The sequence below is a fragment of the Rhyacophila brunnea genome, unplaced genomic scaffold, assembly GCF_057557595.1.
Source record: "Rhyacophila brunnea isolate RB1 unplaced genomic scaffold, BYU_Rbru_1.0 scaffold_15, whole genome shotgun sequence".
Classification (NCBI taxonomy): domain Eukaryota; kingdom Metazoa; phylum Arthropoda; class Insecta; order Trichoptera; family Rhyacophilidae; genus Rhyacophila; species Rhyacophila brunnea.
The window spans coordinates 15,671,008-15,688,026 of record NW_028232806.1 but is presented as its reverse complement, the minus strand read 5'-3'; the positions used below and the strand labels follow the sequence as shown (position 1 = coordinate 15,688,026).

Genomic DNA, 17,019 nt, shown 5'->3' with positions numbered 1-17,019 from the left:
CTACTCTAGGAGTCTGTGACGGTATCTAAATATCATCGCCTCTCGAACTTGAATCCATGGACTGGTGCGCTCGAAGAGTTGCTGTACGTATTCTGGCATTCTGCGTTGCGTGTATGGCAAGAGCGATGGACCTCCTAACAAGGCAAGGGAAGGGCAGATAAACGTACCTATTTGTTTTTATAAATATAAAGTGGCGCGTAAAGATTAACAGATAGCTGTCGGACTAGGCTAAAAGAATATCCGACTTGCTTATATGTCAAATTGCAGGATGTCGATCATAGCCCCTGCGGATATATTCTATACACAAGGCGACTATCGACCGCTAAAGTGATAAAGTGATAGTATTTATTACATATTTGTATTGAGGTATTATAATTATTGCAATAAGTAAGCCGTCTAAACAGTCAAAATTGTCCATCTCGCTCTAAATTTTATCACACCCAAGAAAGATGCTATTAAAATATAGCACTTATTGCAACAATTGCAACCAACTTATTGTAATTTATTGTTACAATAAGTGCTAATACTTTGATACAAACCTATACTAAGTTTGATAATATTTATCACTTTATCATTTTAGCGGTGGATAAGTATAGAATAGACCCAATCGGAGTGTTGTCATATGTCGGTTGAAAGGGAAGTGTGTCACAACCTGGACCGGTCACTCATTGCGATTTGTATATCTACGAGGGAAAAATCTTTCAAAAAGTTTACGTCTTTTTACAACGAGCGAGAAGATTTTTTCTCATCGAGGATCGACCGTTATATTATATTAGAATAGTAATCAAACACTCTCTAATGCATGTCAACCTAAGTTTTGGAAAGTTGATCATGAGACACTCGTAGCACAATATTGAAGACCATCTACCGTTCGTTACGCCATGGTAACGGGCGTGGAGACGTGGCGATTGGTGGGGAAAAAAGCAAACGTCACACGGTATTTTTTATTAATATTTTTTTATTATTATTATTAAATCAAATAAGCAAATCCCTTGCAAGCACTGGCTATAAGAAGAAGAATTTAAGCTTACGAACGCGTGGATTTTTTTTGCAGCCTAAAAGATAATCCGGATAAAAATTTAGAGTTAGATGTGTAGCTATATGGCTGAAAGGAGACATTTCGATGGGAATCTATGTTTTTCCAATACCTTTTCTTTGCGAAACGTAAACATTTTACTTTTCGCTCTTACAGATACGTGTATATTACAATTAGACTGACACTAATCAGTGCGGTATATGCTAAAATTATAGTTTAAAAAAATCAAGATAGAGCAGTGGTGGAACTTTAAATTCTGCAACGTCCGATAAAAAAATTAACAGTGTAGGTACCTACTACTTACGTTATTCAAAAAATAATTCATTTTACGTATACCTTAGTGTTTATAAAAATAATATAATAAATAAATATAATTATTTTAAAAAACTACATTGGTTTTTTAATGTATTTTATGTTTTTTACATAGATATAAAATATAATAATATAATAAAGTTTGCAATAGCACATTCTATACTTCTGTGGAACCGGACCCACTTTTGAGTTGCTCCGCTCCAGCTCCGCTACGGGACCTAATACTTGCTCCAGCTCCGCTCTACCCTCCGATAAAAAGTTTCAATAATATTATGTAGTATACAAATGTTAAAAATTAAAAAAACAAGTACCTAGTTTTGAAATAAGGTGTATTTTTCATGCTTTTCTTTATTACTTCTATTAAAAAAATATATCTACAGCAAATCGTCTTTCATTATATGCCTCTTCTGTCAAAAAAGTGAGGTTATTTCGGTGGTGTTGCCGTATTTCAAATAATTTCAGTTTTGCAAAATGTTAAATATTATATTTTCATTGGATTTTAGGATGAAAATTTTATAATAAAGCAGTGGACCAGTGGACCACTACAAATTGTCGGTGATCCGGGTAATACCCGTGCTCCTGCCCCTAGCTCCGCTCCAACGCTCTGGGAATAAGTACTTATTTATGTTTAGTATGAGCCTACTTTGATTAAAATATAATAATCATTACCTAATACCTAAATAATCACAACAATACGCGATCTGCAAACTGTTCAATGCCTGAAACTCTTAAGTAATTTTCTTGTTGTGGTTTTATTATTTGAATCTTTATTCAGTTTATTCATTTCGATTAATATACTCTATTTGGCTTGAAAGGTGGATATTTTCTACAGTTGAATAATCGGGAAAGAATTGTCCACATTAAATAATTCAGGTCACCCTCAATCAAAGAATTTGAACATTAGATATGAGAAGTCGTATGAGCATTTTTAGCGCGTTTACTTCCGGTCGGTCCTAAATATTTTTATTAAAAGAACGATGAAGCTATGCTGGGGTCCAATCTTCTTGCGTTCTATAGAATTTTATTGCACATATTATACATACAAACTTTTCTAAGACTGAGAATGCAATAATTATGGTCACCATACACTGCGGATTTGCCATGCTGTTTGTAGTTGATCTTCGCACAGACTGCGTAGCCTACGTCAAATGCATCTAGTATACACACAATGCCACGTGTGCATTTCGCTCATACATACCTCACACCCAGACACTCCTCGCTTTCATTCTTCTGAAGAATACCTTGTTTGTAGCTGCAACTACTGGTGGGTATGCAGTAGCTGTAACCTATTGCACCACAAGTAGTTATATAAATACCAGCATTGAGTCTCCACCGTAAGGTTACTTGAGGAATTTTCACGATTTCAATAAATATCAATATAATATTAGATAAGAAATAAATTATTGAGTCCTTATATGGCCACGATGGCCACATGGCTTAAGCGTCGACTTATAATATTGTGGGTCTCAGGCTCGAATCCTGGGCCTATCAAATACACATATTGTTTGTAATCAGAGTACGGACCTAACAGATCGAGCAAATAGCTAACATCCATTTATCGTAAAAACAAAATCTATTAATACATCATCCACTCTGTGGAGGCCCATAATATGATCCTCTAAGAATCAAACATGTTGAAGTAGTAATAGTGGTATAATATGATCATACAGTATAATTTTTAATATGATTTTTATTACTCTGCAAATAATATTGTTGTCCACGACACTTCGGGAAAATTAGAAGAAACTCTCGGTGTGAAAAAGTCTGACTGGGCTTACTTTAATAGAAGATTTACTTAGGCTCACTTTATCAAAGGAAAAAGGTTTTTGGATGTCATTGCCAACGTTAACGATGGTGGTATTAGGAAATAAGTTATCCCTTTTACTTCTTGAGTGATAGGCCATCCACTTTTAATGTAATTCTTACAGTCTAGTCCGCTAATAATGTATTATGTAATCATTCTATTACAACAGTACGTACAAACACTTACGTACATACATTTAGTAAGAGAAACTAAAGTCAAAGTAACAATTGAACAGTGAGGACAAAATGTACATTGTGCATTGGATAATATAATCAAAAATAGAATTATCCATAATTATATAATATGAAAAGCTATTTTATAGAAAACTCTTTCTATATTTTAGGAAACAATTATATTTTATCAATTGAAACAAAACATAATATATATTACGTACTTATTCCATAATATGGAATATATTATATTCTAATACTAATCACGACCGGTTTTGTTCTCTTCAAAGAGACAGTCGACTGATACAAAACATACATTATTAAATCTAGTCATACTCGTTTCATTGATCTCTTTCTAAGAAAAAGTAATCATGTCGCTATTTAACCCAAATTCAGAAATTACCGTCTAGTGTCAATATATTTATTTTATCTTTGAAAACTAATTAATTTACACTCAAACAGATTTTAAAATATGTATTCTAATTGTATATTATACTTATTTAATTAATCAAACATATCTTAATTAAACACAAATTAAAAAAAAACTTCATTCATAATTTCGGACAATTTCAGAAACAATGGAATACCATAAAAAAATTTAAAATGTCTGTATCGAATTGGTTTTGAACCCACATCAAAGTCCCAGCGGTATTTTTTTTACCGATTAAACTATTAGTCGAAGTTTATTAGCAGTATGCATCTCAGATCATTAGTGATTTATCTACTTATTTGGATTCCGAGGCGCTGACAAATTTGGAGGACCCTTTGCAAAAAATGTTGCAATTCTCGTGTTGTTTGATTTTGGAGCTTATGACGAAACATTGGCCTCGTCTGCTTCATGGAAAACCATTACTCTCTGAGGTGTTACAAATCCAGTTAATATTGACAATCATTTTTAGACATTAACTATCAATAACTTCAATTAGGTACATTTAATTATACTGGATCCGAATTAGGATTACATATAGCTGGAATCATGGCCCAAAGCGGGCTCCCAGGCTAGGAAATTTTGCGGCCCACCTACCTATCGTGAAGGATAAAGGCAGTGTGATGATCTACAGTTATTCCAAATGGTGTTCGAGGTAAAATGAAGGGTATTTTTAGCGATTTTTTGTATTTATAATACACCCACTTTTATGTTGCTATGTAGAATTGTGGACTCGAATGTCGACAATAATCAAAAATTGCATCGCACAACCATATATTATTATATGTTAGTATGCTAGAAGTGAAACCGCGCCGCAGGCAACCTTTTTTTTTTTACTATTAGTGCAATTTCGTGATGTGTGTTTATCTCACTCGGCTGTTCGATCTGCCATGTCGGGCCCCCATGCTAGAGCCTTGTCAGCCCTGGCTGGAATATACCTGCTGTCCCGCTTTGACATTTCTCTCGCAACATTAAATTTTAATGCAGAACAATATTATCAACTGTAATTTACAAAAATACGTCAGATAGGGTAAGAAAATATACTATATGCCACGAAAAGTGTCTAGAAACTATTTGCAGTGTCGGAAAACGTTAAATAGAACGCCCTACGCCAGATGCGGATTTTCCAAACTGTTCAAAAATGTTAGATCTGGTAAGAAAAACGCTTAGTTGGTAATGTTGGCGCATTGTCAGTGCCACGTCAAAAGACAGGGACAGTATGTCCTATTTTTTATTTCTGACGTCTTACTACGTATAAACTTTAATAAGTATTCATAAAAATAATATTATTTTTCTGATTAAAATGGTATAAGTATTGACTTTTACTTCGTGGAAGCATAATAATATTATAATACGCCATTAAAACATCGTTATTAAGTATCCATTTTGATATTCAACTTCAACAAAGGACGTATGATTTTACTCTTATTAGACAATGAATAATATAAAACGTGCTTTCCTAATACGAAATAAAAGTGTGTGTGTGTGTGTTTTTGTAAGAGAAAATAAAGAAAAGTTGAACAGCCTGCCTTACAATGTTATGATTGAAGGTTATTAAACGCAAAATCGTTTGATATATTTTTTCTTTCATTCACTATGTGGAAAGTTGGAACATTATGACGATATATTTCAGCTTGGCCGAAAGTATCTGTAGCTTATCAGATATTGTTAAAACAGAACAAAGACTAATATGAAATATTTAAAATTAATTTAAACGGAATAATAATATTTATGCCTATAGTCCAGAAAATATTGTTAATTTTTCAAAAATACATATTTTTTTTCGAATTGAAGAAAAATACGTTATGGTCACTATAATAGGGACGCTTCCTTTTCAATTTTCAATCGAACTGAACATCATATTATTATGTTCTCCATAAATGTTAAAACGTGTATGCACTCTTGTGGAATACATTTTTGATTTTGAGACTTATTGTCATTCATTTGTGTCAGTGTGAAGATTATAATAATTAATGCAGCAATATTATTTATAATATAAAATAAATATTAATTTACTGCAAATAAAGCCCCCAATTAACAGGATTTTTCTGGTAGATGATTATATTTGCACTCAGATGGATTATTTGTAAAGAAAATGCGTTGCTTAAAATAAAAACAAAATGTCTTTATTGCAATTATTGTGTTATGTAGAGCCATGACTTCCATCCATCATGAAGAACGTCTCCACACATTTTAAAGTATAACAAACAAGAAGAACTTTTCAAAATTATGCTGGATTTTTTTATTTTATTTTATTTGGGTCAACCAACAGGATCAATAACAGAGATATAGTATAATGAGAATTTAAAATAAAATAATATGACATGCTGGTCACAATAACAGGCGGGTACAAAAAGCATAATATTTAAATCAAATTAAATTAAATCGAATAATAAATAATATATTGGAGAGTTAATGAAAGTGTTTAAAAAAAGAAAAACACATACAACATAACAACACACAAGTAGTAATCCTGAGAGAAAAGAGAAAAACTTTTTTCGATGACACTCAAGAATATTACCAATGTTATTTAAATTTAATCTAGAAACCCTCTTTCTTGAGGTCGCACAGACTTGAGTAGCTCTCCGTTATCAGTCGATACATGGAGATACTACCAAATATTCTACCGCTAGAAACCCATGGTAACATTATACCAACCACTAACGTCTTATTTTTGACCATGTCCGATCCTAAGAAGATCATAATAATTATCGGCCTCTACAGGATAGAGTTTGGTTTTTACGAGAAATGGATATTTTTATTTATTAAGGAAAAAATTAATTGAAATGTCAAAAAGTAGCCAACTATGATTAGAAACGGAATCCCTTTATTTTTTTCTGGTAAAAAAATCTTGAGCAAGAGAGCTTAAATAAGTTCTCAACGGAAAAAAATACGCCAGGTGGGTTAATAAAATCAATAATAATATTGCGCGAGAATTCTCGATATATCAAAACATCAATAAACCCGGCTTGAATTCTTGAGAAAAAAAAAATCTTGAATTTTAGAATCTAGAGAAACGAAAAAGTCGAGAAATTATAATTTGTTTTTCTTCTGAGAAATCAATTTTATTATATCCAGCGCTTCGTGAAAGCTGTCACTGTGGAAGAATAGAGCGTATTTTACATTGAAATAAAAATAATATATTTTATTTATCTATACAAGAGTATCGTGAAACATTTTTTTACATACCTCGTTTTCTATATCGGAAGACATTTCTGCCAGTACATAAAGCAATATGAAACATTCCAGGCTATACGATTGGACGTTTGCGAAATATCTGAGCATCTAATATTCCTTATAGGCTAATCCAGATACGAACAGGTTTAAAATAAAAAATGTGCCAATGAAAATGCTTCAAAGAATCCTCTGATAAAATAACAAAAAATATTTGCCCATCTCAAAGCACTGACCAATTCTAAGTGCACACGCCTGTTTCTCGTCAATTTTTCTTAAGATTCTTTCACACGTCAGAGGTAATTTTACGTCGATGATTTGAATGTATCATTATGTCAAACTCAGTCATGTTTTCAGTTGATTGAATCTATATTATTGAAAGATATTCAAATAAAAATATTTGAAGTGAAACTCTATATATAAGTAGTACAAAATTGCAAGATAAATATAATATACTGAAACAAACAGAAATTACAAAGAAAAATATTACTGTAAATAAACATTTATTGTAAAATCTGTATAGTTTTGTTTATAATGTTGATTATTTTCCTTTTCTGTAACTGTTTATCAGGGTACATACGAGTGTAGAAATATTGAAAATGCATTTTATTTTCTTTTATTTTGTTTTGTTAACTGTCAATTCATGGTGGAACTGCATTGTATTGTTGTTTTAATTTAATAAAACGCAATTTTTTGTAGTACTTATTCCACTTTTAATCAATAAATTAGGACATTTTCAACTTTGTTGTTGAGTTGAGTTGAAAATGTCCCTCTGAGGCGGATGAAACCGGTCCTAAATTATTAATTAAAAGTGGAATAAGTACTACAAAAAATTGCGTTCTATTAAATTAAAACAACAATACAATGCATTTTATTATGGTCAAGGTATTTCCGATATGCCTGCTGCATGATACAGTTTACTTGAGCCTACGATAATTAGACTAGGTGGAAACACTATACTGATAATGTAACAAAAAATCTTCAGATTTTACGGCCCACATGCTCGTCGTAGGTCAAAATTGAGTTTTTATTGTATTTTAAAACCATGATCCTGGACACTCCTTAAATGTTGTAGATAATCTATTTATATAATTTTGAAGCCTTATTATCCCTCATATTTATTTTAAACATTTGATGACTGCATAAAGTATTTTTGTTATATAAAATAGTATTCTTTTAAACCTCTCGCTCTAATGTTTTAGAATATAGTCATATTTCGGTACATAACTGTGCAGTGGTGTTAAGATTTTTTACATTTATGAATTTTAAACGCATTTATAAAACCATTAGAATAATTTATGACGAGATAATTTTTGTAAAATATTCACGATAAAAAATTATATTGATAATCTCTGTGATCCCAAATTTGACAAGAATTAGGCATTTTATTATTCAAAAATTGGCAAGATTAACACATTTAAAGATAATTCTAAAGATATTCATTATAAGCAATATCTTTGACCATTCAAGTGTGATAAACATCCTACGAATAATTATTGCTTTATAATAATTATTGACCTAAGAATAAGGTAGTGTTTTTTTAAAATACGCCATTTCTTTTGGCATTCCCCAGTGGTTAAGCTACAACATACGGCCGTAGCCATAAATTGACAAACTATAATGACAAACACGCGCGTCAATATCATTTTACTCCCTACTTTAATTTAAGTTTGTCAATTTAAGGCTACGGCCGTATGTTGTAGCTTAACCACTGGGGAATGACAAAAGAAATGGCGTATTTCTAAAAAACACTACCTTATTCTTAGGTCAATAATTATTATAAAGCAATCATTATTCATAAGATGTTTATCACACTTGAATGGTCAAAAACATAGCTTATAATAAGTATTTTTAGAATCATCTTCAAATGTGTTAATCTTGCCGATTTTTTGAATAATAAAATGCCTAATTCTTGTCAAATTTTTGATCACAGAGATTATCAATATAATTGTTTATCGTGAATATTTTACAAAAATTATCTCGTCATAAATTGTACTAATGGTTTTATAAATGCGTTTAAAAATTTATAAATGTAAAAAATCTTAATACCACTGCACAGTTATGTACCGAAATATGACTATATTCTAAAACATTAGAGCGAGAGGTTTAAAAAAATACTATGTTATGTAACAAAAATACTTTATGCAGTTATCAAATGTTTAAAATAAATATGAGGAATAATAAGGCTTCAAAATTATATAAATAGATTATCTACAACGTTTAAGGAGTGTCCAGGATCATGGTTTGAAAATACAATAAAAACTCAATTTTGACCTACGACGAGCACGTCCCCCCTTAAACGTGTTTATAGTAAAATTTAAAAACGGACTTTTCACATTTCTTTGATACGTACAAATACAATTATTGCAGTGTATTTCTTATTTGTAGACATCGTCAAACAAATAACATACTAGATACAACAGTTTTAGTAGGCAAGCCACAGAATAATAATTATCGATTAAATCAAACATAACAGATAAAACACAGTTATTGCCCTCCCAATTGGCATCATCAATGGCAGGTTACTTCCGCACCTGATGCTCCCAATTTCTAAGTCTAAATTATTAGGCAAGAACACACAGGTCAATACTACCAAGAATGTTAGAGCTCTCATTTATATAAATAGACCCGGCCGGAAGTCCGTCACTATATTATTATGACGTAGGCATAAGGCGCAAGGCACTGGCCTTTCACCCGGAAGCCCCGAGTTCTATTTTTGGTTAGGTCACAATATATTTATGTGATTTTCTCAAAGCTTGGGTGTTTGTGATTCTCTAACTAATTACTAATACTGTTTCACTATATGTACTAATATTATTGGAACCTATGTCCTATCGTAGTGTTAAAAAAGTATAATAGATTAATACACATGAAAGTGATGGGTAAATGAATTCAACCTGCATTGTAATAAAGATTAATTTCCAAACTACGTTGATTTGTAAAATTAAAGATAATTTAATATTTTACCACGTTTTTCTTAGCTCGTATTCTTGTTTGTCCGGTGGTTGTTTATCCAGTACAAATCTTGCAATCGATTTTTAACTAACTTCTCGACTAGAATAAAATAAAATAAATTTGAAACTTGTAGAATATATCAGAACACGATGCCAATGCATTCTTTTAATACTTTTAGCCATCTTTAAGTGGAATTGAATTCATTTTCAGTTAATTTTGTTTTGTATAAAAAGTTATTTCGGAATAAATCCGTAATCCAATCCACTATTATTGGTTGCTGAGGGGTGGTCCTAGGAACTAAATTATTAATATATACGTGCGTTACTATGGAAATCAAAATGACATTTCAGTATTCTATATTTGTTTGTTTGTTGCAAAATAGCAAAAAAATGATTTGTTGACAATTGCCTTATTTGTCCTAAATTATTAATACATAAAATTGTCAAGTTTATATGATTCAACAGAAAATTTAAAAACGTGGTATTTAAAAAGTTCTTTTTATCTTGTAATTTTTTTAAGATTATTGTTATAAATACATAGATATGCATGTAAGTACTTGAAACTGAACTATACATATATTGCAATTAGAGTGATTCTTATAAATTTTTGTCAGATATTTATTGCGTTTTCGAAAAAGTACCCATTTTCTGTTAGATATTAAATAGAAGTGTGTAATCGGTAGATAATCAAAGCTGTCAAATAAATCGCTTTTTTGTATCGTGCCATCCCCTAACGGAGCTCAGCCACAATCAGGGCGATCTTTTGACGAATGAACAGTAAGGCGGAGCTGCACTCCTAAAACGTTAAATTAATTACTATAAGTAATTAATATTTTATTTATCATAGATTTTTAATAACCGTTATCTGGTAAATTCACATACATTTAATTTTCAATATTTTTGTTGTAGAAAATAATATTAATTAATTATTACCATAAGACGTGTAGAATGATATACGATAAGTATATATTTTAATCTACCTTTTCTGCAAGTCCTTTCTTGATTCACTTATGGAGTAATGTAGCAGAATAGCCGGCATCGGCCGACGATTCTGCTAGTATAAATTAATATAAATCGACCTTCTCCTTTGTTCTTATTTACTACCCTTATCTCTGTACTTTCCCATGTTTCATTTAATTAACCCAGCCATTGTGCCGTTTTCGTCTTCCGTTATAATTTACTTGCCGTACCTATCAGTTTAGTAATTTATTTACTTCTGTAGAGACTTCTTATTTAATAAACTAACTATAATTTACTTCCGAGTTAAGTTGTTTACTATTAAAGTGGTAAATTACCATTTAAGACGAGTCAGTTTTACCGAAGTATCGTAACAACAAAGTTTAACGAGGATTGGTTGATAATAGTTTGCTCTACGACCTATCATGTCACATCACAGGCTTATATGAATTGAGTCGTGAAAATGTAAAAAAACGTACAATCGGTTATAATATAATTTAATTTCATTGAAATGTCAATGGGAAAGCATTAACTATTCTTATTTTTATTTCTTAAAGCAGATTACTTAAACCTCGCGTTCAAATCCATATAAGTTCATCGTATTGAATCACTACCAGCCTACTGCATGGGTGAGAGAAAGAGAATGTATCCCCGCGTTTTAAACCGAGGCGTAGTTCCTTTAAATTATAAGTTTTTGTTTCATAAAACTAATCTCCCACTGTGAAAAAATCGTACAGCGCGACAATAAGAGAAACTTCGTCTCATTTTAAAGCGTGTGAATTCACATCTGCTCTTTTTCTCACTCCTGTGGTGGATGGAGAATAGTTTGACGATTAGTGCAATGAATCTATAATATTTATGATGAATAGGAATTTGAATATGTCTTTGCGATTATGAAAGACAAGTATTGTTGTTAAATTTATAATGATTCAGTGTCCTCATACAAATATACTTAATACTATCTATTGGTTATACTATTATATTTTCTCAGAAGTGTTGTCAAAATTATGTATGTTCAATAATTAGAATGTAGAATTCTTAAATCTTATGAATTATTCGTTGAATAAAAAAAAGTTAATTACAAATTATTAGCAAGTTCAAGTAAGTTACAACAAAAAATATTGGAGTGATCCGTGACGTCGGTTCGTAATAAAAGTAATACCTACTGTGATTTAAAATACAAAAGCCGATCGCCAATAGTAGCTCAATTTGGAAAAACGCTTCAGAGATTATTAAAAGCCTTTATTTAAAATTTGTCGCAATTAAGTATGACTCCTTTAGCATAGTGGTCTGTGGGCGCAATACCCGAGAGATGCAGGTTCGATTCCAACGGGGGTGTCTTACTTTTTTCAAAAAGATTTTTTCTGTTGCTTATAATATATTTCCTCAGAAGTGTTTTCAAAATTTTGTAAATTAAATATAATACGTAATGATAACTGGAGAGTGTGGTGCATCCCTACCAGTTTTGATTCCAGATAGTGAATCACAGCCTACTTAAAGTTGGACATGCCCGTTCTAGAGTATTCTTCAATCCGTTGAATCTATTTATAATTATTATGCTGGATCTGGAATCTGGAAATTTTAATATGTGAATTTGCCGTAAATGTATGATTTCAATACTCGTTCCATGAAAAAGATGCGAGACCTCTTGTTTCATTATTAAGAAATTACCATTCGATATTATAGGATTTATACGATAATTGTCTATTAGTTGGGAAACAAGTTCAACGTAAAAGGTAGTTTAAAGTTGAAGCGACATTGCGATACCGTCTGGTCCAGTAAATGTAAGATTTATACAAAAAGTAAAAAATTGGGAAACATAACATCGTGGGGTTGCTGCCAAAAGTTGTTAAGTCGATAATTTAGATATTTAGAGTTAACAACAGATTTTGTGTCTATATAAAGCACATAAAAGCAAATAAAATATAAAGCACAAAGAAATTAGCATTATGCCTGATTTTATACAGCACGTCAAAGTTTCAAATTGAAATTACTCCATACTTAATATGATTTTGAGACTTACCAACTTTTGGTAGCATCCCTACGATAAACTATTTCATCGGAAGTAGCGGTGCGTGGTTTTGTAGGATGTTGTTTTTTTTACTTGCGCATTTGTATAAGTTTACAAATCAGTGTGTAATTTATATGCGGATATGTACTATTTACCTTGATCTCGACTAGGTATAAGATAATAATATTGTATAGGTTAAAAAGAGTGTGGAATTCGAATCATATAATAAAAAAAACAACAATTTTTTTAGCTCTTTATTTTTTACCATATAAATTTTTATACTGTCTAACACTTACATTATAATTTAATCATATTGTTTTTTTGTATATTTATAAATAGTTTGGCACCCTGTCTAAAATATTTCTAACTATTTAAATAAAATTATGTATTATTTACCTTTGAAATAGTAGGTATCAAATACCTACAAAAATGATTGTTGATATTGTATTTACAGTTGTGGAGAAAATAGTGAGACGATGAAAAATAATGTTGGCATTAAAAATAATACAATGATGAAACTATAAACGTAATATTCTAAAATAACATGTAATAATAGAGTATTTTCCCAAGGACTCTTCGTGACAAGTAATATTATATAATAAATGACTCTAATTAACAATATTTAGATATTAAAAATAATATGTTAAATTCATAAAATAATATTATAAATTCAATTTAACTAACTATTTATTGTTTGCACATTTAAGGTGGTTAATTCAATGGAATTAAGTTAGTACCTAATTACCAACGAGGTAAATTCTTATTAAGATGGAGCCTTCTGTTGTTCTCCAATGAATCAATATCGGTTAAGCAATTTCCTGTGCCATTTTTATATGCAAGAAATACACATAACATCACTGTGTGGACAAATGAGTTTGTTGGTCGTAAATATTAGATTTAAATCGGTCATACCCTCAAAGTTATCAATAACTGCGTTCCGGCAGCCATTTTATCTGCATTACTCAACGAGATCTCAAACGATGTTGAAATTTATGTTGTACTTTGTAACCTATTCCCAGAACTAAAATCTTATTTCTGACTACCTTTTAAAACTGAACCTTTTAAAACGAATTTACTTCGTTAGTATACAGTGATTTGTATATTCTGGCCAACACGTCAGATGGCTATATGTATAGTGTGACAGGATGAATGCAGGAGGTATATGGATTAGGGGTATAGGTAACTTCGTGAACAACGTGAAATCGTATGGATAATAATTGTAGGGGGTAATTGTATTTAAATGAAGAAAATAAATATATTATAATAATAAATGGACGTGAAAGATTGGGAGGGGGATTTTTACTTACCGTGCCGTGAACACGTGTAGGCGAGAACAGAGAAACCGCACCATGAAAGATATTATGTTTTATCAAAATATTGGGATGTTATGTTTCGTTTCGATTCGTATTTTCAATATTGTAATATTTCATTTGTAAAAGCTTGTAAAAAACAACGATTTCTCAATCTTTAAAATATTATTATTTAATTATATTTAAAAAATATATTAAATTAGACCAATGATAAATACAACGTAATACATACTTATAACATTCTCCAATATTAAGTATTTTCAATATGTATATTCGCAATCAACCCTGGAACGAAGAGATGGGAATAAAGCTTAGTATTTTTAGCAGAGCGATATCGTGTTTTTTTTTTAATTCAAGTAGAAATTATAATTATTTAAAATTTTAAATCACTAAACAATAAGTATTTTACATTCATTTTTAATAATAATAAGATTTTTTTTCATAGAGTTAAAATTAATTATTTATTGGAAACTCTTTTTAATTGTATCTGTTTATAATATCTACAATAAGAAGTTTTGAAATACATAAAGACCTTAACGCCACATCATATTCAAAATTTTTAATTAATATGCAAAATGATATTTTTTAAAAATTAAAAAAAAATCTGATGATTTTTAACAAAAAATGTACGAGTATAATGTGAATAATTCCTGCGTTAAAACGACCCAACACAAAAACTGATTTAAATGTCATGTTTTTCGATAAAATTCATCGTAATTTATTTTTGAAAACAGTTAACACTATTGAAATGAACCTTTTTTTTAATAATTTCAATGAGGTTTCAACTGAAACTTAGTGTCATATAGCCCTTTTTGAATGAATATCCGTTTTTTAGGTTCTCTCTCCAATTCTATTTAAAAAAAAACTTTACAATTATTAACTTCCTCAATGCCATGGTACCTAGTATATCATATTACTTTGTGGCATATTCCCATAATTAATTCTTTCAGACTTGTGCATTTGTTAACTGTATATCGCCGCTGGCTTTTAAACTCGCGCTTAATTCAGTTTGTATTTTGTGGCGTTTGGGCTTTCATTTAATTCAAAATTTCAGTTGTTACGAATATAATAAATTTATAATTATTTTTTAGTTACATCTTCTAAGGAGGCCGTTTATTCTAATACAAAAATACAATAAACATGTAAGTACACTGTCACATTAATGTTTTAATAAATAAATTGAAGATCGATTTACCGATCCATAAAATGTATTTTATCAATTATTATTATATTAATTTATATTTACATTTTTCTTTAAAAGACATTTTCACTGCGAAACGTAATAGTATTATCTAAGTTTAACACAGGTATAGGTTATCCTAATAATATTTTTTAGACGATTCGTCGAGTCACAAAACCCGATTTTGCGACTTTCCTACTGTCACAAAAAACAGTTTTTACTTCATACTCATATTTTATAATTTTATTTTCTCATCATATTTACATAAAACGGTGACAATAAGTGTCCATATTTGCAAGAAAATTTAATTTAATTTATGAAATGTCCAGAGCGGGTTTTGCGACTCGAAAACTTCATAATTAATGCTTATATTTTAAAATCACAATCAAGTTGAAAGGATATGGAAATAAAAAGAAAGTCTTTAAATATACTGTTAAAAATTAAATTATCATATATCGAGAGCAAGACGATTATTATTTTTTTTAATTTCATTAATTACATTTATTAAAATTATATTGTTGATAATCTGAAAATATCGATCCTTTGATTTTTACCAAAAAAAAAAGTCTTTTATATCGATGCGTTATCAGAAAATGTAATAGTCTTGCACTCAAAGTGTGATATTATATTCTTAAAGATAAAAAAATATAATTAAACAAATTATGATACTATTAAAATAATAAGTTTTGTTGATTGATAAATTCAAAATGTATTTTTTGAATGTAGAATATAGCATTTTCCAGGCGAAGAATCGTAGGGTAAAAATTGAGGCCACCAAGAATTCTGTCCTGCTAAGTAAAAAGACAGTGTTTTTGGTTTAAGTGAAATGAGAAGCCAGATTTTAAACTAAATTTTCTCTTATAGTATGTATACACTCAGTGAGTGGCCGCGCGGTTTAAGAGTGAGTTCCAGGATGGAATCCTGGGTCTGGCAAAGTACACATATTATTATTTTTCAATTTGTCAGAGTTTGAGTCAGAGTATGGATCTAATTGGTTGAGCAAGTGGCTGACATCCATTTCTCGTAAAAACAAAAACTGTTAATACAAACCTCCACTCTGTGGAGGCCCATATGATATTATTTGGATCGGACATGCTCGAAAGAAACCGAAAAAGAGTCTAAAAAATCTACAATTGTACATAATATAAGAGAAAACATAGTTTAAAATTTGGGTTCTCATTTCACCAAAACCAAAAACACTGTATATTTACATAGCGGGGCAAAATTGTGGACGGGAATAATAATTGTTGGTGAAGAACTGTGTACAAAGAATGCTCTTAGACTGGGTTATAATAGTTAAGGTTAGAAATTAAAAAATAATGGATGAAAGAAATCTCTGGAAGCATTACGTAGGTTTTCTGCTAATATGTTTTATTATAAATAAATAAGTACCTACCTACTTAACATGTACTTATTTCACTTTAAACGTATTTTGTTATGGTAGTAAATGTATTTTCATATAACAAAAAATATTAATATAATACCTTACACATTTTACATGATGTGTCCTTTATATAATTGTCTTTCGTAATATTTATTTTACACATTTCATCTCGTCGAGAGGAGCACTTTCCAAACCGTGTGCAGCCACGACAGCCCGACAATGGAGAACCACTGCTCTTCTAGACACCTGAGGCAACCACCTGCGAATTGAAATACGGCCACGTTATAATTGAAAACAAAC

General features: G+C 30.4%; 1 protein-coding gene across 1 annotated transcript in view; it reads right to left on the bottom strand.

Annotated features, from left to right (window-relative positions):
• Positions 1-16,848: 16,848 nt before the first annotated feature.
• The window catches only part of LOC147074947 (uncharacterized), a 36,318-nt gene continuing 36,147 nt past the window's right edge, over positions 16,849-17,019 (bottom strand). Inside the window, exon 5 of the mRNA XM_085943278.1 lies at positions 16,849-16,978. Within this exon, the coding sequence (XP_085799404.1) occupies positions 16,884-16,978 (95 nt within the window). The 3' untranslated portion in view covers positions 16,849-16,883. The remainder of the gene's footprint in view (positions 16,979-17,019) is intronic.